At 37.1% G+C, this 25,732-nt stretch overlaps 1 protein-coding gene across 8 annotated transcripts in view; it reads left to right on the top strand.

Moving 5' to 3' along the window:
• The first annotated feature begins 269 nt into the window (after positions 1–269).
• PIK3C3 (phosphatidylinositol 3-kinase catalytic subunit type 3) overlaps positions 270–25,732 on the top strand; it is a 164,386-nt gene continuing 138,923 nt past the window's right edge. For 2 of the 8 annotated variants that reach the window (XM_082354211.1, XM_082354210.1), the window contains exons 1-4: positions 270–444; positions 3,486–3,674; positions 9,203–9,346; positions 15,423–15,552. In XM_082354211.1, the coding sequence (XP_082210337.1) occupies positions 377–444; positions 3,486–3,674; positions 9,203–9,346; positions 15,423–15,552 (531 nt within the window). In that variant the 5' untranslated portion in view covers positions 270–376. The remainder of the gene's footprint in view (positions 445–3,485; positions 3,675–9,202; positions 9,347–15,422; positions 15,553–25,732) is intronic. The other 6 variants (XR_014234175.1, XM_082354209.1, XM_082354206.1 and 3 more) reach the window with 4 other exon arrangements.

Raw genomic sequence — 25,732 nt, 5'->3', positions numbered from 1 at the left:
TTAGAAATAGCTCAGGCTCAAAAGACAGTTTATTTTCTTTAAAAAAACAACAAACAACAAAAAACAAACAAGAAACAAACCACCGCTAACACAGGAAGAACACAGGAAGTCTGGAATGTAACCAAATAGGCTGCGTTTCCGGAATTCTATTTACACTCAAGCAAGATGGTGGGCTCCCTTTGCACATGCGCAGAAGAACGCTCGGAGGGGCGGGGAGTTCCGTCGCGTGGGAACGCACTCCCGGCAGGGATTGGCGGAGCAAGGGCTGAGAGGCGGAACCGGAAGAGCCTGTGTTGTGCGGCTCTGTAAGTTCAGTGCCGGAGTCTTCCCAGCTCCCCGTTTTCGGCGTTAGGTGTTGCTCTTGCCCGGGGGTGCCATGGGGGAAGCGGAGAAGTTTCACTACATCTACAGTTGTGACCTGGACATCAACGTGCAGCTTAAAATGTAAGAGAATCTGGGGACTGGGACTGGGATTGCAGAGTTTCAGGGGCGGAGAGGCAGGGGCCTATGGGTTGGGGAGAGAAGATGCTTATTAGCTTGATGGTCGGCCTGCGGACGGCCCGGAAGGCTGAAGCCAGGGAAACGGAGGTGAACGGGAGTTTGGAGAGGGGCCGTGTGCGAGGACTGAGGACGTGGTCTCAGTGAGAAGGACAGCAGTAGGAATAAGTTCGTAAGTCCCACAGGGTTTATTTTGAAGAAAGCGTTTTGCTGTTCACTGCAACCTTTTGTGGGATTACTACCGTCTCATCTTACAGATAAAGAAACCGTCTCATCTTACAGATAAAGAAATCAAGTCTTGGTTAAATCGTCGTCCTGCCGTGAATAATTGGAAGATCTTACTTTAAAACGGGGCTGGAAGGTGGAATGGAGACTGAAGAAATTATGAAGAGGTAGATACAGGCAGATAAGGTAGCTGAGAATAAGATGAGCACATGGATGTAGTACTAAAAACACGAGAGGTGATAGAGGATTAGGTTGAATCTTACGACAGTCTGGAATTGCTTAGCCAGGGAAGTTGGGAGTCAGTCAAAGGTGAGGAGGGCCCCAGGTGTAAAGGGACCAGAATATATAAGAAGAGAGCCTTGCAGGAAAATCTTGGGGTATCACAGTTGAAGTAAAGGTCCAGGGCATGACATCTTGAGATGAGAATAATGGAACTGAGATGGGGAACAGGTAGCACCAAGTTGGAAATTATGTCCATTGGCAGTCTCACAGATGTATTTTCATATGTGAAAACTATCATAAATTATCACAGATTATTAATCCCAACATCATTCATCGTATGTTTTAGTCAGTATTCAACAAATGTGACTCAGGCATAGGACTAGATACCTGTAGTAAATACATTTTCTGAGCATTAGATGCTCCTTTGAATGATTGTTTCCAGAAGTTACTTACTTCAGACTCTGACAAGTCCTTTACTGTTCATTTTGTGGTGGTGGTAAGAATAATATGCCAAACTGTACCTTTGTATAATACTTTACACACCCATTTAAAGTAATTTTTACAGCATACACCAGTAGATGTTTATACAGGACCTGTATTGCCATCATCTGGTAAAGGACTTTCCTTCAGTCTTATTCCTCTCAGTATTTCTTGGACATATGAATGTGTTTTTTGTTTTTTTTTGAAACTTTTGAACATGAAAAGGAAAGAAGAAAAATTTTTTAAAAACTGGTCCATTATTAACAGACACACATTGAGTATTTTGAGGAAAAGATAAAGCATAAATCAGAAGTTTGGCAAAATTCAGTACAAACCACCTTTTAGCGTCTGAGACTAGTTTTGGGGAGGGCAGGAAGTATCAGTTTAGAATCATATAGTCAGAGAATAGTAAATTTTAAAATTCTGTTTATTTTCCCCAGGCCTTTTCATCTGTTTCTGTGGTTTTAATAAAACTTGCACTTTGATGTCTCTTTTCTTAGTGCCATAGTTGAATATCAAACTGCCCACAAGACATGGTCACTTTGGATGTCCCAAAGCACTTTAAAAGCAACTTGTCCAAAATGGAGCACATCATTAGCGTGCCCTCTAACTCTTATCTTCTCTCACCCTATTTTGGTGATTGTTAGCATCATTCACTGATTTTGGTTAAGACAGAAAAGGAGTCATACGGATTCATGCAGACACCCCCTCTCACCTTCTCTGTTTAATCCTTTACAAGTTGTCTTGAATCTACCTGCTCAGTATCTTCGATCCATGCCCCCTTTAAACCCCATTGCCCTAGGCTTAGTCTACCCTTTTCCTTTTAATTTTGATTGAAAGTCTTCCAACTGATCTTGCTTTCAGTCCCACCTCTCTATTACTTTCTTATACTCCTGCCAAGGTATCATAAACACAAATCTGATTATATTTCTCTCAATTCAAATTGTTCAGTTAACAGGTTTTTGGATTTTCATTTTGCGTGAGGCACTGTACTGAATTTGGTGGCTACTTGGCTTCATTGCCCCCCTACACTTCATTCTCATCTCTAGCTTCTCCACATGAGCTTTATGCTTTAGCTATACCAACCTGTAGTTCGTCAGACACACCATCTTGCCTTTTTGCAGTTGTATATGCTGTTCTTTTATTCTGGGATGACTCTCTGCCTCTGGCTCTCATCTTTCATATATTGTTCAGGCTCATTTCAGGCATCTATCTGGGTTACGAGTCCCTACCTCCAAGCCACGTTAGGTGCTCCTAAGACTTTCTGATATATCTTTCTGTAATGGGAAGAACATTGGCTTTGGCTTCCTCTGTCCTGGTTTTTATTCTCACCTCTGTTACTTACTTTGTGATCCTGTATAATAAGCTTGATCTCTGAGTCTCTGCTTCATGATTTATAACATGGTAATATGGTGAAAAGTAAGTAAGAAAGTCTCTATAAAATGCCTGGCACAATATATGATGTAATCTTGATTTCCAAGCAATGTTCCTACCTCTTTTATAATTTATGCATATCTTTTACTACTTAAAACACTGTATTTCTTAATTTAAAGAACTGATTAGATAATACATCTACATAGTAAAAAATAAATAAAAGCATACAAAAAATATGCAGTTAAAAGTAAGTTTTCTCCCTAGAGCAAGGACTTAATATTTTCCTGTAACACTGTATTGTTTATCTTGTCTTTCATTTCTGGACCTCTATGCTTAGTACAGTAAATGTTGTTGAAAGACTACAGGAATAAGTGGTCAACTTGAAATTAATAAAATGAAACTAATGCTTGGAAAGCTGGTGACATCTAGAAGGTAGACACAAGAGTTGATGACAGGGTTTAAAATTAAGAAACCTAAAATAGAGAAATATGTTGATGAAGTTAGGAATTATCTTAGGCATGTTAGTATTTTAAGAGACCTTTAGTAAATGAAAAAGTGACTTTAATTTCATCTATAGGAAAATGTTCAGGTAGCATAAGGTTACTGTGACATAAACATAAACTCTTAGTATTTGTTGTGTTTGTCTTTTAAAAATGTGTGTCTAAACATTGCTTTTATGCTTTCAGAGGAAGTTTGGAAGGGAAGAGAGAACAAAAGAGTTATAAAGCTGTTCTAGAAGACCCAATGTTGAAGTTTTCAGGACTGTACCAAGAAACATGTTCTGACCTCTATGTTACTTGCCAAGTTTTCGCAGAAGGGAAGCCTCTTGCCTTGCCAGTGAGAACCTCCTACAAGGCATTTAGTACGAGATGGAAGTAAGTTGTTTTCTTGAATATGGTGGGTTCCAGACTATTCTCCCATTTCTTTATAGATGTTGAAAGTATTATTTGGGATTACAGAGGAATTAAAATTCTTTATTTAATACCTATAAGCAGTGATCAAATAGTTTAAAGTAGGAACCTACTCAGATAAAGTAGGTTGAAGTGAGGTGAAAGTGAATTTATTTACCTAATTGAGGTGGAAGTGAATTTATGTTTGTATTGAGTATATTGACATATTTTTATGAGAACTTGACTGATTCACAAAATGACCCAAACCAAAAACACGTCTCTAAATTTGCTCCCATTCTATGCCCTTGAACACAGAAACACTTTTGGATAGTCTGAGATATTGTCTAAGCTGATGTTTGGAACTCAGATCTTTAGAGAGAGATATGTTGTCATCTGTTTGGATCAGATGTTTATGTTAAATATGAAACTAACTTTTTTTTTTTTAAGTTCTTTGTTTATTAAGCATGCTGCATTAGCAAGCCATTGTTGGAATTCGAGGTAAATGTAATGAACATGAAGTTCCCGTTTTTCCAGGATAGTATTGTAGGTCCTTAATATAATCTCTTGACACTTCTTATTTGATAGATTGTGTGGTGCAGTTTTAATGTTTGATTCGTGAGTATTATTCAGTACTCTGGTAGGCTTGGTACAGGATACACAGGTTGTGTGCCTCTCAGTGAAGGAGTTTATGCCCACAGTATTCATGGAGGACAGGATGTGGCCACATGGACTCCCAGGCTGTGCTGTTGAGGATACAACCCTTTGTTTACCAAGTGTGGCCCAGCAGACTGGGAAAGGTTTTGTGGAGAGATCAGAAGCCTAAGCTCTGATGATCTGGCTACACTGAAACCAACTGTTTTAATGGTGTAATTTCTTTAGTAGTCTTTTTGTGGCTAGATATACACACACACAAGTATATGTATGTATTTGTACTTATTATTCTGGAAAATTTCAAACCTGTAAAAGTAGAGAGAATAATATAATGAACTTCCAGGGCTCCCTCACTTAGCTTCAGTAATTACTAACTCAGGCCAATCTTGTTTCAGCTATACCCAATGTTATTTTGAAACAAATTCCGAATATTATATCATCTTAACTTAAATATTTCTTTATGTCTGTAACATAGCTACAGTATCATCATTACACCTAAAACAACCCACCAAAACTCCTATAATTGTATCAGAGGTTCTTAAACTGGAATCAGGAAATCTACAAAACCCTGAAATTGTATGCAGAATTTTTTACAGGGACAGAACTCAAAGCTTTTATTAGACTTTTTGAGGTGGCTTGTGATCCCCCAAAAGACTTAGAACCTCAAATTTAGGTCTAGGAAGTCAACATTTATGGAGAATTCCACTTTTCTTGGGGGAAATTGTATGGTCGTTTTGTTCCATGCCTTGGCAATAAAAGAGATTAGAGCAAAAGCAAATTCCCAGTTATAGGGAGATTAACATCTTTCTCCTCTTCCTCCCATTTACCAGCTCCTCTCTGCATTGTTTATGTATTATGTATTTTCAAGGATATAAAAACTTTCATATTTGCTCTCTCAAGGTTTGAGGTGTTTAGTTTATATTTTTTTAAATTGTGAAACTAACAAAGTAAGTACTCTAAAATAATTAGAATGGCTTTTTTTTTAATTAAAAGGTTTAAAACAGCTGTGTAGAAGGTAGATTGAGAAAATACCTTACGTTGGGTAAATATATGAGGATAGGTTTTTATCTTTTATTTTTTTAATTAATTAACTTACTTATTTTTGGCTGCGTTGGGTCTTCATTGCTGTGTGCGGGCTTTCTCTAGTTGTGGTGAGCAGGGCTACTCTTCGTTGTGGTGCACGGGCTTCTCATTGCGGTGGCTTCTCTTATTGCGGAGCACGGGCTCTAGGCATGCGGGCTTCCGTAGTTGTGGCTCGCGGGCTCTAGAGCGCAGGCTCAGTAGTTGTGGTGCACAGGCTTAGTTGCTCCACGGCATGTGGGATCTCCCCGGACCAGTGCTTGAACCCATGTCCCCTGCATTAGCAGGTGGATTCTTAATCACTGCGCCACCAGGGAAGTCCCTATGTTCTTTTAAATATACTCTTTGGGCTTAAGGGAAACATTTGCAGATTTTGTACATCCTGCCCTTTAGTATTTAAGAGTTGAATTTTTTACCAATTCATCAAAACAAAAATAGCACTTCTAAAATAAATAAGGGCAAACTTTATACAGCCCTTATTTTCTATAAGCACTGACTTAAAAGAAGATTCTGTAGACTGTGGGGAACATAAATTATCCACAAAAGGATCTCTTGCTATCTTAATTTTTGCATTTCAGAAAGTATTTTGGGGTAGTATGAGATTCCAAGTTGTCTAAATCTGATTTCTGAGTTTCTGATAGTGAGTTGTGAGAGTTCAAATAATGAGAAGCTCATCCAAAATTCATCCGAATCTCTTCTACCATATTCTATTCTATCCTGTCCTATAATAAGAGAGCCATGGGGAGGAAACCTGTACTTTCTTTAGTTACACTTAGGGTAAAATTATCATCTTTAGGTGTGAAATACTGAAACATTTTAAGTTATATATATGAATATTATTCTGCAGGCAAGTGGTTTAAATTTTATTTTAATTTATATTTTGTCTTGTCACGTGGAGGATTTGAAATGGCTTTAGACATAGACTATCTAATATAATTTTAAAATTAGAAAGTTAGGATTTAAGAGTGCATTAATCAGACTAGAGAATTAGTACACTGGTGTATGGGTGTGGGGTACATGGTGGGAAGTCATACCATCCAGAATCAGGCTTTAGAATACTGGAATATTTTGAAAGTTGCCAGGTGAGTTTAAGCCTAATTAGAGTTGGGGCATGAAGAAGGGATGATTCATGGGAAGGGAGAGAACAAAATGGTGTTCAAAATACACAGTTCTTTGATGTCTGACCAGATCTTCGCATAATTTCTAGAATATCTTGAGTAGTTTTCAAACTATTTTTTAGCTGCAGATTCATTTTCTTCAAAAGAAATCTTCTGCAGAAGCCCAGTATGTAAAACGGTAAAGTGTTTTTGCTTTAATTTAAAGAGGTGTGGGGGTCAGGTGTTGGATGGCAAAAGGTTTGAGGCAAATGATTGCTTGCTGTTATGTATTGTCTCCTAGTCAAAGGACAGAATATAAGGGTGAGTATTTTCACAGCTCATTTTGGATATTGTTACTGACTTTTCTCTTTAACTTTAGCCTGTGTTAACTAATCTCTGTGGTTTGTTCATTGGCATAAGGTTACACTGCTTAGTATTTACCTTGTCATTCTGGCCCACCATGTGAAAGTAATTAAGTAAATTCATTTAGTTTCTTAAGCTTATCTTTAGGGGAGAAAGGTTTTTTAAAGCATGTATTTTATTTCTTTAAGAACTTCATAGAAGAAAAGGATTTAATGACGTTTAGAGTCTCCTTTAAATTGATAGCCATCTCTAATTTTCCTGTAGGTCCTTGAATTTATACGGTGGATGTAAATGTTTTGTTCTTTAATAAGTTCGTGAAAATTCTGTTTAGTTTCTTACTGATGCAGGTGTATTTGACCTAGACTGGGATATGCCCTTTGAGAATAATTTTGAGTAAACAGAGAGAAGCAATTCTTTGTGTCTGCTGGGTATTACTTTGTGTGTTGTTTGCATAGTTTTCTTTTGGGATCTTAAAAGCCATCTGTTGTTTAAGGAAGTTGAAATGATCAGATAAATCCAGTGTTAAGTTTGAATGCAGAAGAAAATTTGCAGAGGTGAATAGACAGTAAAAAAAATGGGAGAGCTGTGCTGTCATTACTGTTAGTAAGAACAAACATTCCTTAGTGAAATCATATGTAAAAATATGCTTTGAAAGCATTAAAAAAAACAATAGCTAAGCATTATTGGTATTAATGAAATAACTTGAGTGGAAGAAAAATCTCATGTAAAAAGTTGTCTCATACCTGTCCAGAGCAGTCTAGTAACTTCTTCATGTTACAAAGTTAGTGGATGGTCTCCTTTGAGCTCTTTAAAATTTTGGTTTTTTTCTGCTTTATTGAGATACTGATGTATATTATAGGACCATATTATACCTAGCAGCATTTTGAGTATAATATGAGTAATTCTGATTTCTTTCTTTTTTTAATAAAAAACTGTTCTGGAGAATGCTTACAGAAAAAAAATCACAGTTTAGTTCTAAAACAACTTTGGTTCTAATAGGTTTATGTGTCTTCCCAGATTTTTATTAGCCATTGTTATATTCCTTGTGTCTTAGTGATATTGTCTGTTTCTCTTTTCTTTTCTTCATTGAAGTGTAGTTGATTTACAATATTATGTTGGTTTCAGGTATATAGCAAAGAGATTCTGTTATACATATATATGTATATATCTTTTTTCTTATTCTTTTCCATTATATTTTATTACAAGATATTGACTATAGTTCCCTGTGCTATACAGTAAATCCTTGATGTCTGAGTTTCTTGATTAAAGAATTTACCAGTGTTATTTTTCATGAGCTTTGTTTTTCAAAATATTTTTTTTCATGTGTTCTATAGGCATACCTTGGAGATATTGCAGGTTCAGGTATAGATCACCACAATAAAGCGAGTATTGCAATAAAGCGATTTTTTTGGTTTTCCAATGCATATGAAAGTTATCTTTATACTGTAGTCTGTTAGGTGTGCAATTGCATTGTGTCTAAAAACAGTGTTCATACCTTAATTAAAAATTACTTTACGAGGCTTCCCTGGTGGCGCAGTGGTTGAGAATCTGCCTGCCAATGCAGGGGACACGGGTTCGAGCCCTGGTCTGGGAGGATCCCGCATGCCGCGGAGCAACTGGGCCCGTGAGCCACAATTACTGAGCCTGCGCGTCTGGAGCCTGTGCTCCGCAACAAGAGAGGCCGCGATGGTGAGAGGCCCGCGCACCGCGATGAAGAGTGGTCCCCACTTGCCGCAACTAGAGAAAGCCCTCGCACAGAAACGAAGACCCAACACAGTCATAAATAAATAAATAAATAAAAGAACGTGAATTTCTTTAAAAAAAAAAAAAAAATTACTTTATTGCTAAAAAATCCTATCATCTGAGCCTTCAGCGAGTCATAGTAGTAACATCAAAGATCACTTACAACAGATCACCATAAAAAAATATATTAATAATGAAAAAGTTTGAAATATTGAAAGAATTATCAAAATGTGATAGAGAGACATGAAATGAGCAAAAGCTGTTGGAAAAATGGTACCCATAGACTTGTTAGATGCAGAGTTGCCATAAACCTCAATTTGTAAAAAATGCAATATCTGCAAAGCCCAATAAAGTGAAGTGAAATAAAATACATATATGCCTGTATTTAAAATAGAAGTTACCTAGAGCAAAATTGAGGTAAGTGCCACGTTATTTTTTGTACTACTAACTTAATCTTTTGACATTTTCTCTGGACAAACCTTCTTGTATGGTTTGTTAATTTAAAAGAAAGTTATACACATATGTTTATGTTGACTTTCTTTCCTTAGCTTTATGTTTTTGTTGACTTTATTTCCATAGCTGGAATGAATGGCTAAAACTGCCTGTGAAATACCCCGACCTGCCCAGGAATGCGCAAGTGGCCCTGACTATATGGGATGTGTATGGACCAGGAAAGGCAGTGCCTGTGGGAGGAACAACAGTTTCGCTGTTTGGAAAATACGGGTAAGCGTTTTCTTTTCCTATGGAAATGTTGTTGCTTTCTGGCCCTTTTCTTTCTTGACCTTAATAGTTTATGCCCAGTCTGGTTCTCTGTGCTAGGAAGTGAAACCTGTTGGATACATATGATTCCATAGTACTTGAGACTGAAGTTGACACATATTTCCTTCAGGAGATGCAGATAGATTAATTAAAAAACAGTTTGTATTTCTCTACTGTTAATGATTGGTAATGAGATTTCTATTAGGAAATAGTCATTGGAAACTGGAACCTTATTTTTAGGAAAAAAAGGCTATTTGTCATATCCTGTAACTGCTTTGTTATAGGGTTTTTCTGCTTTGTCATAATAGTGACAAAAAGGACAAACAGGGTTTAAAAAGTACTAAAGCACTAATTTGCTGTAATGGTAATGATTATAATAGGAAAGTTAATTTTGTTTTTAAAAATTTATAGATAATAGAAGTTTATTGTAAAAAAAAACAAAAACAAAAACATGATAGTCCTTTAGGGTGTTTTTTCTCTATCCCTTTTCTCCTGAACAGAGAGATCACTCTTCATCTTAAGAAAATTGTTGACATTATATTCTTTCTATGTTTATTAATAGGAATTTTTCTCTAAAAAACATGGTGTTTCAACATATATTGAGTTACCTTGGTATACAGTTCATATAGGAAAGGCAGATGAATGTTTAATTTTTTTCTCTTTTAACAATTTTAAGAATGAATTGGTTGGTGCCTTGGTAACCTTGAAAGTGACGATTGATTGTTTTTTGGTTTTTTTGTTCTTTAGTTTTATCATGAACTTTTAAACAGTTTTGAAATGTTTCAATCCATTGTTCTTTTTATTCTTTATAATTCTCAAAAATTCCAATTTTTGGTCAGTAGGAGCCCCTTCAAGTTGATCCCATGTTCTTTTGACAGTATAGTACAGCAGTAGTCATTGGTAGCTTCTTTATTTTCTGGAGACAAGCTATTCCAGGCTCATTGGGAAATTTCCTGCCCCAGACCTGGACTCTCTGAAAGAAGTCCTAGTTCCTTTAGGTATCAAATGGTAGAGACCATAATCTAGGTATTATCAAACTTCTTAATTTTTGCCCATTTTAAAATTGAAAAATGTTATCTCCTAAATTAATTTTCACATCGTTAAATATGAGTGAAGATGATCGTATTGTGGTATTTCCCTTTACATTTGTGTTTATGTTTCTGTGAATTGCTTTTTCATATCCTTTGCCCATTTTTTAAAATTGAGGTATAATTCACATACCATAAAATTCTTTGCCTTTTTTTTTGAGTTGTCATTTTTCTTATTAATGTGTAAGGGGTCTTTGTAGATTAGTGAAATTAACCCTTTGTGTGTTACATGTTACACATATTGTTTCTCCTGTTTGACATTTTCTTTTGAATTATCATATATTTGTTTGTTGCTTATTTACTTGCAGCTCATGAATCTTAAATTATGATGTTGAATTTATCAGTTTTTTATAAACCAGTGGTGGTTAGCAAGGCAGGTAGAACTAGATTGTCTGGGTTTAAAACCTGACTCTTTTGCTTATTATCTGTGTACCCTTGGGCAAGTTATTTAATCTCTTTATGCCTCAGTTTCCTTATCTGTAAAATGAGATATTAGTATTTACCTCACAGAGTAGTTTATGATGATAAATTACTAAAGACATGTAATGAGCTTAATAAGTGCTCAGTAAATATTAGCTGTCATTATTTCTGAACTATTCTTGTTAGTTTTGAATACTATTAATTATAAAATGTTTTAATATTAGAGATGGATAATCTTCCTCATTCGTAGTCCTTTCAGAATTTCTCTGGATAGTCTCTATATTTTATCAGATAAATATTAATATTATTTCCTCAGTTAAAAATAAAAAGCTCATTGTTATTTTGTTGGGAAACTGTATTGAATTATATATGTGAATTACAGAGAGAATTGATATCCTTACAATATTGAATTTTTCTGTTCAGGGTAGGATGTCTCAGAAAAGCTTCAACTCATGAATAAAATGTAGATATAATTTCATTTAGAATAGCTTGATTGCTTAGTAATGTGTAGGTATTTTACTTTAATGTACCAATTAAAGAAATATTTATTATTGAAATCCATGCAGGAACAATAATTTAGACATAGTCTGAGACATCATGGCCTCCAGTTTTAAATATGGTTTCTGATAAAATGGCATGTTATAGTAGAATGGACATATTACAAAATCAGTATGTTTCTTTTCTGGAGTGTTTGTACCTTTTTACTTTCTCTACCAGGGTGGAATTTGCTTGCCATATAGAAAAAAATGCAGAACAGTTTATTACTCTTACTGTAGTCTTAGTGGTTAAATCTTCTTGAGAAACAGCCAGATAGACCTCTTGGTTTTTACTCCTGGCCTCTTCATTAGTGGTTTACCTTCTGAAATAACAGCAGGAGTTTCCCTCATGGAAACACCTCTTTTAACACTCATATATCGATACATTTTCATTGACCCTAGGATGTAGTTTCAGGAGACAATCTGACTAGACTATAGGTGTGAGACAATAGAAATTTCCACAGAAGTACAGTGAAATGACCTGCCTACAGCCAAATCAATTCTCAGATTGACATTTGTGACACTGTTTTACTTGGCCTTTGGCAAGTTTTTATAAAGTACATGAAATCAGTAGTAATCATTGTGTGGATGTGTGTGTATAATGACTCATGTTAGATCACCTACTATTCCCTCTAGGCTGATGCTTATAGTGACCTGCACCTCAGAAAAAGGAAATCTGAGAAGCCCTATGAAATTAAAATAACTCCTTTTTCTCTCTGTGTCCTGGGGCCTTCCCTTGAAGGCTAACTGGGGTGCAGTGGAGACAAGCCGAGGCATTCCCTCGCAGGATACTGGACTTCCTGTGCACCTTTGGATTGTGGAAGAATATGATATTCAGGATGTTCCAGGTGCTATAGCAGAGTGCAGACATCCACTTGTACTGCTGGGTCACAGCTGCTTCTCTGCATGGTGTTGCTGACATTCATGGTGAGAAAGTAGCATGAGTCTTCTGTGTGATCTCAGCAGGAAGCCTGTGCAAATTTTTTTCCACCTACCATTAAAAATCATGTCATGTGCCACCACAGTTCTCATGACTTAGGGAAATGCTGCTTTAGACCTTCATTTCCTTAAATGTTTCTTAGGCAATGAAATAACACCAGTTGTACCCCACCTTGTTCCTTAAATAGTCCTGGTATGGACTTACTAGCTTTTTAAAAGTGGTCCTCAAAGTGTCTAATAGCTGTGTAATAGTATCGGGAGTCCTGTGACTACCAACTCTTGCTGTTTGCTAATACCTGTTTTGTATACTTGAGTCAGTGTGAAGCAGTGCTTCTTGGAGAATAGTGTAGTTAATCGAAAGACAGATCTGTTAGGATACGGCTGGAGTAACTAACTGTCCTCATTTTGAAAGTCTAGCTTGTGAGATTCCTAAGTAGCTAAAGAATTGATTGATCATTAGGTTGAATTGGCAAAGAATCATACGCAAGCTGTATACTTCTCTTGCAGATGTTTTTTCCAAATGTGAATTCTGAAGTCAGGCCAGTTGTTGCTGTAATGGCTTGGCACTGGGAGCTGGAGCATCTACAGCTGCTGTTACTGGGGCCTCTGCTTGTGTCTGAGGGAGATCCTGCTGTACTGTTTTCTTCTTTCTTGCCTGTTTGGCTTAATTTCCCAAATGGACTTGATGCTCTGAGCATCTTCTTGCTTGCCGCCTGGAGGCTGTGTAACTCTCTGTAAAGGTTCCATTAGTGTCAAGAGAAAGTAATATGTTCACTTGATCATTTGAATCACTTGGCATCACCCCTACCTTCCATGTCCCCTATCCTTAAATCTCTTCTCCAGATCCATCCCAAGGCACCTAAATCATTTAGTAAACTGACTTCCTGCCAACTGTACTTATTTTTGATTTAGTTAAGTTCAGCCAAACTATTCACTTGGGGGTAAGGAAGTGGAGAGAAGGAAGGGAAGCTTTCTGCTGTTTCTGAAGGTACATTTAGGGATATTCATTGAAAGTGGTATTATGACCTCACTGTACCCAGTTTCTTAGAGACTAAGGTCTGCTTGATGTTGAATGTCTCTCAGTTGAAAGGGAAAGAAAATGAACTTTATAAAGACTTTTTAAATAATAACACTTTTTTTTTGATCTTTAACATGATAGATAAATATTGGGTGTATTGATTCTTCACAACCAGTCAGTACATTTTGTGTTGGGCCTATAAAGTAAGCTTTTGCAGATATAGTTGCTGGATATTACCTGTTTATTGCCAGCCTTAGAGACCTTAACATATTTGGTTCTTAATCTTATACTGCTCATCAGCTTGTAGCTGTCCTTTATAGTTTCCAATCTAAATGTTTATGGCATCATTACTTACATACCTTACATAATATTCAGTGAAAATTCTCTTTATTACCTCAGGAAAATCTGCTAAGAAATTTTCCATTGGTCAGATCATGATAATAATGGTTTAAAAATTAATGTGAACCTTTTACAGTTAAGTACAGTGGTTTTAAAGATGGGAAAAATGCATCACTATATCCATCGTGTACCTAATTAAAAAATTATTTAATATGGGAGTCTTTGGACTTGTCTACTCACCTGCACACACTTCTAGTCTTATTCTCATTGCAGTTGACAGCTTGGCCTTTCAGCTTTGGGAGGATGCTGTTTGAATAGACTTTATATTGTTTGAAAGGCCTTGTTAAACAACACTTAAAAAAAGAGAACACACTAACAGAAGACTATCTCTAACCCTCTTCAAAAAAACAAAACTCAGAAACTTGACAGCATATTTAAAAAACATATTTGTCTAGAGCTCCTTTTATGAGTTTGTTCAACCTTTACTGTGGGTCTTCATGGTAGCTTTTTTTTTTTAATTTATTTTTATTTATTTATTTATTTATTTATATTTTTGGTGGTGTTGGGTCTTCGTTTCTGTACGCGGGCTTTCTCCAGTTGCGGCAAGCGGGGGCCACTCTTCATCGCGGTGTGCGGGCCTCTCACTATCGCGGCCTCTCTTGTTGCTGAGCACAGGCTCCAGACGCGCAGGCTCAGTAATTGTGGCTCACGGGCCTAGTTGCTCCGCGGCATGTGGGATCTTCCCAGACCAGGGCTCAAACATGTGTCCCATGCATTGGCAGGCAGATTCTCAACCACTGCGCCACCATGGAAGCCCCATGATAGCTTTTTGAAAGAAGCAGAAGCATGACAATCAGAGGTCATGCAGTCTTTTACTTTAAAGCAGGATCATCCAGCTCAGGCTGAATTCCAACGATATGTTAAATTTCTGATTTGTAGACATGGGTATTTTTTCTTACTGAATCCACTGTTGTATTCCCTTTTAGACATCTTTCTTATGGAAAAGAAGATGGGTGAAAAATAAGCCTGTACCCAGTGAAAAGGAAAATAATAGCTAACATTTATCAAATACTTATTATGTGGCAGACGCTATTCTAAGTACTTTTTACTTGTACTGGCTTATTTAATTTTTCTAACAACCCTGTGAGATACAGTTACTCTTTATAATCTCATTTTATAGATGAGGAAACTGAGGCACAGAGAAGTTAAGTAACTTACCCAAAGTCTTGTAGGTAATAGATGGCACAGCTGGGATCCAAAGCCCGGCAGTTCAACTCCGCTGTCTACTATGCTGAATTGTCACTTAAAGTAGAAAGTTATATAATTATTTTAATTTTGGTTTCAGTCATTGTAAATGTGACATTCTTTCACTGGGTAGAAATTTGGTTTCTGTTTCTAAGATCTCCACTGAAGTGATGAAGTGCATGTGGTCCATTACTGATGCTTCTCTGTTTCCAGTTTAACTTTAGAATCTCTGTAATAGTTCTAACTGCTTGGAGGAGAAAAGAATGGCACGTGAAAAACAGTGTTACATGGATTTTAGTTGCTTGGTTAATTGCTTTACAGCCCACTGGAGGCTTAAAGCTTGGCAAGAGAGACATGTATTTCCTTGGTAGAATTCTCTCTGTTTACGAATCTAAAATTTCCCATAATGTACTACATTAATTTAATTCTGTCCTGAACATTCTCTTTTTGCCTAGCATGTTTCGCCAAGGGATGCATGACTTGAAAGTCTGGCCTAACGTGGAAGCAGATGGATCAGAGCCCACAAAAACTCCTGGCAGAACAAGCAGTACTCTCTCAGAAGATCAGATGAGCCGCCTTGCCAAGGTAAAAAAGAAGCTATTGGAACAGGTGGAAGGCTCTGAATGATATCTGTTGTAGCATAAATTGACATTATGAATTCTGTCAGATTACTTTTTAATTTAAACTTAATCTTTTAATAATAGTTTTATTGAAGTATAATTCACACACCATAAAGTTCACCCTTGGAAAGTGTACAGTTTAATGGTGTTTTAGTGAATTCACAAAGTTGTGCGATCATCACCACTGTTTACTTTTAGACCATTTTTATCAAAAATATAACCATGTACCCATTAGCAGTCATTCCCCATTCCCTCCTTCCTCCAGCCCCTGGCAACCACTCATCTATTTTCTATCTCTGTAGATATTCCAATTCTGGACATTTCATATAAAGAGAATCATATAATACGTGGTCTTTTGTGTCTGTAATTCCAACAGATTTGAAAATATAGAGCTTTTGGTGATACCTTCAAGATGAACACCTACATTTTTGGTAACATTGTCTTAAAGATGCAAGTGTTATTACATGCTAGAGATTCTTATATTGTTTGAAAGTGAAAATTTCTTATATTAGCTCGTCTAAATTACCCTCACTCCACCCCACCTTTTTGTAAATTGACTGAGTTATTACCTCTTTCTTTCAAAATTGTGTTAATGAAGTGTTTTCATTTAATGTTTGTATTTCTAAGTTCAATTCTATTCTTAAATCACAACAGTGTAACTTTATGTTGTGAATATCTGTTCAAAAAGTACTATGTTAGATACTGTTTAAAGATCCTTTTACAATACTTTTGTTAAGAGACTTTCTTTTAATTTCTACATGTAATTTTCCTTTGTGATCTTATTAGTTATGGATGACTCTATTACGTCTGGAGAAAGTTTTAATGCCAAGCACTTTACAACTTTTTTGTTTTAGATTCCATGTATATGTGTTAGCATACGGTATTTGTTTTTTTCTTTCTGACTTACTTCACTCTGTAGGACAGACTCTAGGTCCATCCACTTCACTACAAATAACTCAATTTCATTTCCTTTTATGGCTGAGTAATATTCCATTGTATATATGTGTCACATCTTCTTTATCCATTCATCTGTCAATGGACACTTAGGTTCCATATCCTGGCTATTGTAAATAGTGCTGCAATGACCATTGTGGAACATGACTCTTTTTGAATTATGGTTTTCTCAGGGTATATGCCCAGTAGTGGGATTGCTGGGTCATATGGTAGTTCTGTTTTTAGTTTTCTAAGGAACCTCCATACTGTTCTCCATAGTGGCTGTATCAGTTTACATTCCCACCGACAGTGCAAGAGGGTTCCCTTTTCTCCACACCCTCTCCAGCATTTATTGTTTGTAGATTTCTTGATGATGGCCATTCTGACTGGTGTGAGGTGATACCTCATTATAGTTTTGATTGCATTTCTCTGATGATTAGTGATGTTGAGCATCCTTTCATGTGTTTGTTGTCAGTCTGTATATCTTCTTTGGAGAAATGTCTATTTAGGTCTTCTGCCCATTTTTGGATTGGGTTGTTTGTTTTTTTGATATTGAGCTGCATGAGCTGTTTATATATTTTGGAGATTAATCCTTTGTCCATTGATTTGTTTGCAAATATTTTCTCCCATTCTGAGGGTTGTCTTTTCGTCTTGTTTATGTTTTCCTTTGCTGTGCAAAAACTTTGAAGTTTCATTAGGTCCCATTTGTTTATTTTTGTTTTTATCTCTATTTCTTTAGGAGGTGGGTCAGAAAGGATCTTGCTGTGATTTATGTCATAGAGTGTTCTGCCTATGTTTTCCTCTAAGAGTTTTATAGTGTCTGGCCTTACATTTAGGTCTTTAATACATTTTGAGTTTATTTTTGTGTATGGTGTTAGGGAGTGTTCTAATTTCATTCTTTTACATGTAAGTGTCCAGTTTTCCCGACACCACTTATTGAAGAGGCTGTCTTTTCTCCATTGTATATTTTTGCCTCCTTTATCAAAAATAAGGTGACCATATGTGCGTGGGTTTATCTCTGGGCTTTCTATCCTGCTCCATTGATCTATATTTCTGTTTTTGTGCCACTACAATACTGTCTTGATTACTGTAGCTTCGTAGTATAGTCTGAAGTCACGGAGCCTGAATCCTCCAGCTCTGTTTTTCTTTCTCAAGATTGCTTTGGCTATTCAGGGTCTTTTGTTTTTCAACACAAATTGTGAAATTTTTTGTTCTAGTTCTGTGAAAAATGCCATTGGCAGTTTGATAGGTATTGCATTGAATCTGTAGATTGCTTTGGGTAGTATAGTCATTTTCACAATGTTGATTCTTCCAATCCAAGAACATGGTATACCTCTCCATCTGTTTGTATCATCTTTAATTTCTTTCATCAGTGTCTTATAGTTTTCTGCATACTGGTCTTTTGTCTCCTTAGGTAAGTTTATTCCTAGGTATTTTATTCTTTTTGTTTAAATAGTAAATGGGAGTGTTTCCTTATTTTCGCTTTCTGATTTTTCATCATTAGTGTGTAGGAATACAAGAGATTTCTGTGCATTAATTTTGTAGTCTGCTACTTTACCAAATTCAGTGATTAGCTCTAGTAGTTTTCTGGTAGCATCTTTAGGATTCTCTATGTATAGTATCATGTCATCTGCAAACAGTGGCAGCTTTACTTCTTCTTTTCCGATTTGCATTCCTTTTATTTCTTTTTCTTCTCTGATTGCTGTGGCTAAAGTTTCCAAAACTATGTTGAATATTAGTGGTGAGAGTGGGCATCCTTGTCTTGTTCAGGATTTTAGAGGAAATGGTTTCAGTTTTTCACCATTGAGAACGATGTTCGCTGTCGGTTTGTCTTATATGGTCTTTATTATCTTGAGGTAAGTTTCTTCTATGCCTACTTTCTGGAGAGTTTTTGTCATAAATGCATGTTGAATTTAGTTGAAAGCTTTTTCTGCATCTATTGAGATTATCATATGGTTTTTATCCTTCAGGTTGTTAATGTGGTGTATCACATTGATTTGCATGTATTGAAGAATCCTTGCATCCCTGGGATAAACCCCACTTGGTCATGATGTATGATCCCTTTAATGTGCCTTTGGATTCTGTTTGCTCGTATTTTATTGAAGATTTTTGCATCGATGGTCATCAGTGATATGGTCTATACTTTTCTTTTTTTGTGATATCTTTGTCTGGTGTTGGTATCAGGGTGATGGTGGCCTCACAGAATGAGTTTGAGAGTGTTCCTCCCTCTGCTATATTTTGGAAGAGTTTGAGAAGTATAGGTGTTAGGTCTTCTCTAAATGTTTGATAGAATTCACCTGTGAAGCCATCTGGTCCTGGGCCTTTGTTTGTTGGAAGATTGTTAATCACAGTTTCAATTTCAGTGCTTGTGTTTGGTCTGTTTATATTTTCTCTTTCTTCCTGGTTCAGTCTCAGCAGGTTGTGCATTTCCAAGAATTTGTCCAATTCTTCCAGGTTGTCCATTTTATTGGCATATAGTGGCTTGTAGTAATCTCCCTTGATCCTTTGTGTTTCTGCAGTGTCAGTTGTTACTTCTCTTTTTCATTTCTAATTCTGTTGATTTGAGTCTTCTCCTTTTATTCTTGATAAGTCTGTCTAATGGTTAATCAATCTTGTTTATCTTCTCCAAGAACCAGCTTTTAGTTTTATTTATCTTTTTTATTGTTTTCTTCATTTCTTTTTCATTTATTTCTGATCTGATCTTTATGATTTCTTTCCTTCTGCTAACTTTGGGGTTTTTTATTCTTCTTTGTCTAATTGCTTTAGTTGTAAGATTAGGTTGTTTGAGGTTTTTCTTGCTTCTTGAGGTAGCATTGTATTGCTATAAACTTCCTTCTTAAAACTGCTTTTGCTGCATCCCATAGGTTTTGGGCCATCGTGTTTTCAGTCATTTGTTTCTAAGTATCTTTTGATTTCCTCAGTTATCTCTTGGTTATTTAGTAGCATATTGTTTAGCCTCCATGTGTTTGTATTTTTACATTTTTTTTCCTGTAATTGATATCTAGTCTCATAGCGTTGTGTTCGGAAAAGATACTTGATACGATTTCAATTTTCTTAAATTTACCAAGGCTTGATTTGTGACCTAAGATATGATCTATCCTGGAGAATGTTCCATGAGCACTTGAGAAGAGAGTGTATTCTGTTGTTTTTGGATGGAATGTCCTATAAATGTCAATTAAGTCCATCTTGTTTAATGTATCATTTAAAGCTTGTGTTTCCTTATTTATTTTCATTTTAGATGATCTGTCCATTGGTGAAAGTGGGGTGTTAAAGTCCCCTACTATGATTGTGTTACTGTCAATTTCCCCTTTTATGGCTATTAGCATTTACCTTATGTATTGAGGTGCTCCTATGTTGGGTGCATAAATATTTACAATTGTGATATCTTCGTCTTGGATGGATCCCTTGATCATCATGTAGTGTCCTTCTTTGTCTCTTGTGCTAGTCTTTATTATAAAGTCTATTTTGTCTGATATGAGACTTGCTACTCCAGCTTTCTTTTGATTTCCATTTGCTTGGAATATCTTTTTCCATCCCCTCACTTTCAGTCTGTATGTGTCCCTGGATCTGAAATGGGTCTCTTGTAGACAACATATGTACGGGTCTTGTTTTTGTGTCCATTCAGATAGTCTGTGTCTTTTGGTTGGAGCATTTAATCCATTTACATTTAAGGTAATTATCAATATGTATGTTCCTATTACCATTTTCTTAATTGTTTTGGGTTTGTTATTGTAGGTCTTTTCCTTCTCTTGTGTTTCCTGCCTAGAGAAGTTCCTTTAGCATTTGTTGTAAAGCTGGTTTGGTGGTGCTGAATTCATTTAGCTTTTGCTTGTCTGTGAATGTTTTAATGTCTCCATCGAAGCTGAATGAGATCCTTGCTTGGTTGTAGGTTTTTTCATTTCATCACTTTAAATATGTCCTGCCACTCCCTCTGGCTTGCAGAGTTTCTGCTGGAAGATCAGCTTTTCACCTTATGGGGATTACCTTGTATGTTATTTGTTGTTTTTTCCTTGATGCTTTTAATTTTTTCTTTGTATTTAATTTTTGATAGTTTGATTAATATGTGTCTTGGCATGTTTCTCCTTGGATTTATCCTTTATGGGACTCTCTGTGCTTCCTGGACTTGATTGACTATTTCCTTTCCCATATTAGGGAAGTTTTCCACTATAATCTCTTCAAATATTTTCTCAGTCCCTTTTTTTTCCTCTTTTTCTTCTGCGACCCCTATATTTCGAATACTGCTGCGTTTAATGTTGTCCCAGAGGTCTCTGAGACTGTCCTCAACTCTTTTCAATCTTTCTTCTTTATTCTGCTCTGCAGTAGTTATTTCTACTATTTTATCTTCCAGGTCACTTATCCATTCTTCTGCCTCAGTTATTCTGCTGTTGATTCCTTCTAGAGAATTTTTAATTTCATTTATTGTGTTGTTCATCATTGTTTGTTTGCTCTTTAGTTCTTCTGGTTCCTTGTTAAAACTTTCTTGTTGGTTCTGCATTGTATTTCCAAGATTTTGGATCGTCTTTACTATCATTATTCTGAATTCTTTTGCAGATAGACTGCCTATTTCCTCTTCATTTATTTGGTCTGATGGGTTTTTACCTTGCTCCTTCATCTGCTGTGTGTTTCTCTGTCTTCTCAGTTTGCTTAACTTACTGTGTTTGGAGTCTTCTTTCGCAGGCTGCAGGTTCTTAGTTCCCGTTGTTTTTAGTGTCTGCCCCCAGTGGCTAAGGTTGTTTCAGTGGATTATGTATGCTTCCTAATGGAGGGGACTGGTGCCCATGTTCTGTTGGGTGAGGCTGAATCTTGTCTTTCTGGTTGGCAGGACTGTGTCCGGTGGTGTGTTTTGGGGTGCCTGTGACCTTACTGTGATTTTAGGCAGCCTCTCTCCTGATGGGTGCGGTTGTGTTCCTGTCTTGCTAGTTGTTTGGCATAGGGTGTCCAGCACTGTAGCTTGCTGGTCATTGAGTGGACCTGGGTCTTAGCGTTGAGATGGAGATCTCTGGGAGAGCTTTTGCTGTTTGACATTACCTGGAGCCGGGAAGTCTCTGGTGGACCAATGTCCTGAACTCAGCTCTCCCACCTCAGAGGCACAGGTCTGACACCCGACCGGAGCACCAAGACCCTGTCAGCCACATGGTTTAGAAGAAAAGGGAGAAAAAAAAGAAAGAAAGAAAAAAATAAAATAAAGTTATTAAAATAAAAAAATTTTAAAAATTATTAAAATTAAAAAAATTTTAAAGTAATTAAAAAAAAAGAAAAGAAACCAGTCAGAAACAACCTTAGGACAAATGGTAAAAGCAAAGTTATTCAGACAAAAATCACACAAAGAAACGTACACATTCACACTCACAAAAGGCGAAAAAGGAAAAAGATATATAGATCTATATATTAAAGTAAAAAAAGGAAGAGAGCAACCAAGTCAATAAACAAATCTACCAATGATAATAAACTCTAAATACTAAAACCAGAAACAAATTAGATGCAGAAAGCAAACCCCAAGTCTACAGTTGCTCCCAAAGTCCACCGCCTCAATTTTGGGATGATTCATTGTCTCTTCAGGTATTCCAGAGATGCAGGGTACATCAAGGTGATTGTGTAGATTTAATCCACTGTTCCTGAGGCTGCTGGGAGAAATTTCCCTTTCTTTTCTTTGTTCTCACAGCTCCTTGGGTTCAGCTTTGGATTTGGCCCTGCCTCTGCATGTAGGTTGCCTGAGGGCATCTGTTCTTCACTCAGACAGGACGAGGTTAAAGGAGCAGCTGATTAGGGGGCTCTGTCTCACTCAGGCCTGGGGGGAGGGAGGGGTACAGAATGCGGGGCTAGCCTGCAGCGGCAGAGGCAGGGGTGACGTTGCAACAGCCTGAGACGTGCCATGTATTCTTCCATGGAAGTTGTCCCTGGATCACGGGACCCTGGCAGTGGCGGCCTGCGCAGGCTCCTGGGAGTGCAGGTGTGGATAGTGACCTGTGCTTGCACACAGTATTCTTGGTGGCTGCAGCAGCAGCCGTAGCGTCTCATTCCCGTCTCTGTTGTCCACGCTGATAGCTGCGGCTGGCGTCTATCTCTGGAGCTCATTTAGGCAGTGCTCTGAATCCCCTATCCTTGTGCACCGCAAAACAGTAGTCTCTTGCCTCTTAGGCAGTTCCAGACTTTTTCCCGGACTCCCTCTCGTCTAGCTGTGGTGCACTAGCTCCCTTCAGGCTGTGTTCACGCAGCCAACCCCAGTCCTCTCCCTGGGATCTGACCTCCGAAGCTCGAGCCTCAGCTCCCAGCCCCCAACCGTCCAGGCAGGTGAGCAGACAAGCCTCTCAGGCTGGTGAGTGCTGGTCGGCACTGATCCTCTATGCGGGAATCTCTCTGCTTTGCCCTCTGCACCCCTGTTGCTGCGCTCTCCTCCGTGGCTCCGAAGCTTCCCCCCCGCCACCCCCCATCTCCGCCAGTGAAGGAGCTTCCTAGTGTGTAGAAACTTTTCCTCCTTCACAGCTCCTTCCCAGAGGTGCAGGTCCTGTCCCTATTCTTTTCTCTCTGTTTTTTCTTTCGCCCTACCCAAGTACGTGGGGAGTTTCTTGCCTTTTGGAAAGTCTGAGGTCTTCTGCCAGCGTTCAGTAGGTGTTTTGTAGGAGATGTTCCACATGTAGATGTATTTCTGATGTATTTGTGGGGAGGAAGGTGATCTCCACGTCTTACTCCTCTGCCATCTTGAAGGTCTCCGAGAATGAATGTTATAATTCGTATAATAATGAAATTCTGAATTTGAGGGAGAATGGTCAGAGTCAAGAAATATAAAGCTATATAGTTGCACAATTCATCCACTTAGGTTCTCTTATATTAAACAAATTATATACGCTTCTATTCACATGTTCCTAATTTTTTCCCATTTATTTATTTATTTTTTTTAAAGTGGGATGAATATCAGGAGTCCCACTTTTTTTTTTTTTAAATTAATTTATTTATTTATGGCTGTGTTGGGTCTTTGTTTCTGTGCGAGGGCTTTCTCTATTTGCGGCAAGTGGGGGCCACTCTTCATCGCGGTGCGCGGGCCTCTCACCATCGCGGCCTCTCTTGTTGCGGAGAACAGGCTCCAGACACACAGGCTCAGTAATTGTGGCTCACGGGCCCAGCTGCTCCGCGGCATGTGGGATCCTCCCAGACCAGGGCTTGAACCCGTGTGCCCTACATTAGCAGGCAGACTCTCAACCACTGCGCCACCAGGGAAGCCCTCCCATTTATTTTTGATGCAGAGTTCAGAAATAATTTTTGTAACAACTGATTGACATTTTTCAAAGAGCAGTAAATGCAGCACTGGAATTTGAAATGGACTTTTTAATGTAGCACAATGTTATAGTATACATTTCTCATTTTTATCTTTTGAATTTTATAGTAGGAGAAAAAGGTGTGACTTGATAATTATCAGCTTTTTTATGGTTGCAACTGTAACTCCTTAAAGAGTTGTTTGGGTTCGTATTTATTCTTTTGATTATCATTGTACATTTGCAGCTCTCAAAATGATGAGTAAGCATATGCAGAGCTAAATGTGGTATTGGGAAGAAGCCTTCTTAACAGTTTTGTTAATCGGTAGCAATCATCAACAGTCTAAATTCTTTATATTGGAGAGGATGGCAAGTAGGATCCTACTTTTTCAAGAGATAGGTATTAAAATTTATATGCTGACTATTACCGAGGGTGGCTAATAGTTTTTAAGTGAGTATTTATGCATTTGTTTCTAAATCTTTAAAATGGGGATAAAAATTAATGAGAATAAGTCTTTCTTATGCAAATCGGAGATGAGCTCCTTTCAAAGTTCTTTTTCCCTAATAGAATTCTATTTCTTACTTCTGAGTGGAGTGGAGCCTTCGGAGGTTGCTGTGCTGTGACAACTTGCATTAGTGTTTAACTCATGTTCCCCAGAGACTAAATGGAAACCATTAAAACCAATAATTACTCTTCTTAAGGGGAAAAAGGCATCATGTTTGTAGCATTTTTGAAGGAACTGCTCTCCTTTTGAAGGAAGCATTTTTTTAATTTTTTGGCACTTGGGCTAATATGTTTCATTCTTTTCTGTACAGCAGTTGGTCATGCTGTTTGAAGTTTCAGAACTGTTATATCCCTGCTGCTATTGAAGATGAATGTGTTTTATAAATGATACTTTGGTTTGATGAAATTGGAAGCTTGGGCATTTGGAAGCACTTTTCAGTGGGAAGAACATTGTAGTATGAGGCAGAGATTTGGCCATCCTGCCAGCTCTGGGAAAATAATTTCTAAGCCTGTAAAATCAGAAGTTTAGAATGGATGATATTTGGGGTCCCATGTAGCTATTTATATTCTATGATTCTAAAAGTACTGAAATAGTAAATAATTGGGATTTTTTATTTACCTGGATTTTATAGTTACCACCTTAATAGAGAAACAACATGCAGTCATCAGTTGGCAATTGTGGAATCGTTGTTCATGCCATTCCTTTTCATCTGTAATACATATGCCTAGAGTAAAGCATCGTTCAGGACCTGCCTAATGTGAATGATATGGCTGTGCTCTTAGATTTTGTTTTTGTTGTTTTTCTTTTTTGGTTAGTGCCTGCTTCTTTACTTAAATTTTTCAGACTGGCTTCCTTAGTATTTCCCTTGCCTTATACCAGAAAAAGTATACTTTGATATTTGTTGTGGTCTTAACTTCTAAACTTACCAGAGAGAGTATACTTTGATACTTGGTATACTCTGAATTTAAAATTATACTTTGGTATTTGTTTGTCCCTTAAAATTATGCCACAGTAGCTCTCTTTCTCCCTCCTTCTCTCCTCCTCTCATTTTTCTGGTTCCACATTGAAAAGTTTGTCGAGTTAGATTGTCATTCTCTTCCTCAAAACTTTTCGAAATTGTCTTTGGTACAGTATTACAATATTTTGAAATTGTTTTTGGTTCTTTAAAAACCTGGCAAAAAATGTCTATGCTATTGTTTCCATTTTCATATGAAAGGAACAGATACTTCATTTTCTCACACTATCATTTTAAGAAAAGAAATGAGTATTCAAATAGATGGGGTTTAAGTGGTAAGAACTGAATGGTTTCTTTCTTGTTGTACTTTGATTTTTCCAGTGAATTTACTCTGTTTCTAATTGTTGAGAAAGGTGGCTTAAGAGTAAAAAAGTGTATATTAATCTTAATAATAGCAAAGCATAGTTACCATGAATTGTAACCATGAGCCAAAATAAATAG

This window comes from Balaenoptera borealis (genome assembly GCF_965194805.1).
Source record: "Balaenoptera borealis genome assembly, chromosome: 14".
NCBI classification, from domain to species: domain Eukaryota; kingdom Metazoa; phylum Chordata; class Mammalia; order Artiodactyla; family Balaenopteridae; genus Balaenoptera; species Balaenoptera borealis.
Note: the sequence above shows the minus strand (reverse complement) of the source record. Positions and strands in the feature narration are given on the sequence as shown.